Below are 4,112 nucleotides of genomic sequence, written 5' to 3' on the forward strand. Positions count from 1 at the left end.
ATATATATATATATATATATATATATATATATATAGTGCTTATATATCTATGTGTGCGGGTATGTGTATATGTATACATACTCATACATATGTTGATAGATAGATAGATCGATCGATCGATCGACCGAGAGAGAGAGAGAGAATGGTAGAATCGAGAGAACGTCGGTCAAACAGCCTTGCGATATTTTATTCTGGCTCTTTACGTTCTGCGTTCAAATCCTGAAGAGGTCGACTTAGCTATTAATTCTTGCGGCGGAGGAAGGGAGGGGGGTCAATAAAATAAAAAGACTAGTCACGTACTAAGGTGAAGAAATAGAACTTGGGAAGAAGAGAATGTTAAGAAATAGGAGTGCATGTATTTGAATGTTATGAGGATGCGTGAAGGCAAAGGTCCAAGAAAGAGAGACGAGGAATAATAGAAAGAAGTTAAATTAGCAGCGAAAGACAAATTGTTTTCCATTCGGAAACCTCAGCTAAATCTCCAACTTTAATCTCATACTTAAGCATATATGACTTAAATGAGATTTGGCTGCCTTTTCTAGCAGCTGGAACGACCATACAGACGATCCATCCTCCACCACCCTTATTGATCAGAGGCCAACTTTGAGATACTCTCGCCGCTGCGAAACGATGTTTCGTTTCATGACATAGAAATGCGCATGCGCCGATCTTCACTAATTGTCTGGTCATGTGATCGGGCTGCCCTAAAAATAAGAATATTGGCATCCATTTTATTACCCCTCCTCCTTTTACTATTATCATTATTATTATTATTATCAGCATAGTAATTATTGTGGTAGTCGTATCCGTTTATTTATTATTGTGGTATCGAAGCTAATTTAAAAGAACAAGGATTAAATTTTTTATAATGGAATGTTTTCATAATCAGTATTTACTGATTGTATGTGAGAAAAAAAAAATCTATGCAGAATATATATTACATCGCATCTTGTGACATATACGTAACCGTGTCGTTGAATAAATAACTAAAACTGTTGACCCTGTTAATTACCACACCTTTAAGAACCATAATTATTTGTTATAGCATTTATTTATTTGTAATAAACGAAACGAGTATAAGAGAAGAAACGGTATATTTTATATTGCAAAAAGCAGTATTATTGTAAATTCAAAAATTTAATGCACACAGTCTAATAGAGAGAGAGAGATCTATCTCGTCTTGTGATGCATGCGCAACTGTGTCGCTGAATAACTCTACTGCTGTGCCCTTGTTTATTATTACCACCCCACTTCCACCACTACTTTCACTCATTATTATTATTATTATTATTATTATTATTAAATAGATAGTGACATCATATCACATCTAGTGACGCTCATTCAGTACTTGTGTTGTAGCTTGTAGATAGTACTTAATATTATTACTGTGCTAGTGTGGTTTTCTCTGCGTATGCGAGGTTAGTGCGTGAGTGTGTATTAACACTAACCAAGTGACTACTGCTGCTGCTGTTCTGGATTTTGTTGTTGTTTCTTTTTTTACTTCTTGGTGTTGTTGTTTGAGTGGTAAGAAAGAGAAATAAGAGAGAAAGGAGATAAACAGACACACAAACAGAAAGAGAGAGAGAGAGAGTAAGGGAAGACTCCAATTTGCCTTTCAGCTTCAACTCGAAGAGAAAGAAGCTGATTTTTTTTTTTTACTTCAACAAATATATTTTATATATTATAAGTATATATGCATTTATAAAGATAATACATACTAAAACACACGGAGCGGAAAAAGAACTCGTCAGAAGGACCAAATACATTTGCTGTTCTCTTCTTTGTAAGAACTCCCGCCGATCATGGTTTCTCTACAACTTTTCCTCGCAGCATTTATCCAACTTCTCGTCATCGCATATGCAGATGGTAAGCTAAAATTAATTAATTCTTACGAACATGTAGCAAATTTTGTCTATTTTTGCCATCTCTATTTCCCCTTCTATAGGGTTCATGCTTGTTGCACTTAAGGTTGCTTACTTTATGGGGTGTACATACACACACACACATATATATACACACACACAAACATTATAATTCGATTTAATTATATATAACTCTACTAATTATATTTTAATCTCGTGTCATTGACTCTTAAGATGTTATTTGTATCAGTTTCTCGGAGGCTGCTTTTATACCATCGCTCCACCTTTTAGAAATTGCTGCTAAAAATACTAAAAAAAAAATCTTCCTCATATCGCACACCAGTCTTCGATAACGAGAAGTACAAATTAGATAACGTAGTTCAAGACATAACCTTAAAAAAGACGGTGGTGTCACAGTTGGAATGCCTCTGACCATAGGTCTCCCTCGATCGGAGCTGGCCCTGGGCTAAACATCTTGTTTCCTTCCTCCAACCTTATATTTATTAAACGCTTTATTAGTATTTCTGTCTACTAGTCAGTTATTAATAACCTCTTTAAATGTATATATACGCTTATATTAATATATATATCCTGTATGTGCATGACATTTATTTTATCATTTCGTGATTAATAAAAAAAACCCCCCAAATTAAAGTCGGTTTAGTCGATGTTCTTTCCAATCGTAATGAGTGGATGTAAAAGAAAACAGGAGAAAAGGTACCAATTAATTGGTTTGTGGCTGATTAATTCCACTTCGTTCGTTACTCAGAGTTTCTCGCTACGTAAAAGGCGAACTTATACATCTTTTTTGTCGTTCGAAAGATGCGTTAAATATGAAAGAACTCATTCGTAATAGAATATAATATTGTAATTGACATAACGGTATTAAAGTATATTATCAAGTACAGTGGAAGTCGCCGTGTAATATGATCAATTTAGGACGAAGCCTTTTCATAATAACCGGTTGATCGCATTAAACGAATAAGGTACTTGGAACCTATTAATTTCGATAACGGTAGCCAGCTTATATATAGCATTAACCGTGATTGTAATAAGCGGCTTCTATTTTTTTCTATTTATTTTGAAGCTAGTACTTGACATTTCGATCCTCATATTTTCATTGTAATTAAAACATTTTATGTATTAACTGCATCAAAATACAATTTATAGAAGTAAATGGACAATAACAGTAAAAATGAGCAAAATTTTTCTAAATTGTTTCGTGTTATCTGACGAGAGTTAAGTGATATGGGTTGGGTTATGTATTTATATTCTTAGAAGTGAGTCTGCTAAACAAATTCCGAAGAATACAAATACAAGAAGACTTTATTGAAGCTTAATATTGTTGGATCTTGTTTTTAGCCCCGAGTCGGCGGACCCCGATCCAGCAAGAACTATAATCAAATACAATTCTATCCACGACCATCTCCGCATTATCCTGCTTGTCCTTTCCTTAAAAAAATAAATAAATGGTAACCATTGGAAGTGGTTTGTAGCACGTCGAACGACCATGCCGAGGTTTATCTCTTTTGAATCGTGGATCAAGCTTGTCTAAGAGCAATGGTATCAATTTAACTTTCAGGTTGCAGCATATTCCTTATTAATACGACTATAATCAGAGGCATACCAGCCGCGACAATCCTGTCTGACTGCAAGGCACTGTATTCAAAGCCACATTATCCCGTGTGACCTTATCTTTTTATTTATTTCTAGGCAATAGGGTCTAATTTGAGGGACAATTCTCTATTTCAAGCGTGCTCTGTTAGAAAAAGGAACTAAATCTCCTTCAGATAACACCTGACCATCCAAAGTACAACAGTGTAGTTGTAAATGTAGAGAGGAATGGATGGTTACAGCTGGAAGAGGAATTTTTATCAGAGTGTGTTATTCGGTGAGGACTGTCCTGGAGTTTGCACTCTGTGGTGCTTTTTGATATCGTGATCCTCTTACATCTGACACCCACCTATCTTCCTGCTGCTACCATTTTTACCTCTCCGCCACCATTTACTAGTATTTACTACTATTACTACTGCTACCTCCGTCACTACTTGCTGATCACATTTGTATTCCATATTAGTTAATACTGATTGTGTCGAGTCTTTGCGCGTGTATATATATATATATATATATATATATATACATACGCATACACACGTATATTCGATAAATAATTATAAAAATACCTGGGAAAAATATACCACTCGAGATCATGTATATATATATATATATATATATATATATATATATATA

General features: G+C 34.6%; 1 protein-coding gene across 1 annotated transcript in view; it reads left to right on the top strand.

Moving 5' to 3' along the window:
• Positions 1 to 1,322: 1,322 nt before the first annotated feature.
• Positions 1,323 to 4,112, top strand: part of LOC106870815 (basigin) — a 33,612-nt gene continuing 30,822 nt past the window's right edge. The window contains exon 1 of the mRNA XM_014917036.2: positions 1,323 to 1,866. Within this exon, the coding sequence (XP_014772522.1) occupies positions 1,803 to 1,866 (64 nt within the window). The 5' untranslated portion in view covers positions 1,323 to 1,802. The remainder of the gene's footprint in view (positions 1,867 to 4,112) is intronic.

Source organism: Octopus bimaculoides, chromosome 15 (assembly GCF_001194135.2).
Source record: "Octopus bimaculoides isolate UCB-OBI-ISO-001 chromosome 15, ASM119413v2, whole genome shotgun sequence".
NCBI lineage: Eukaryota > Metazoa > Mollusca > Cephalopoda > Octopoda > Octopodidae > Octopus > Octopus bimaculoides.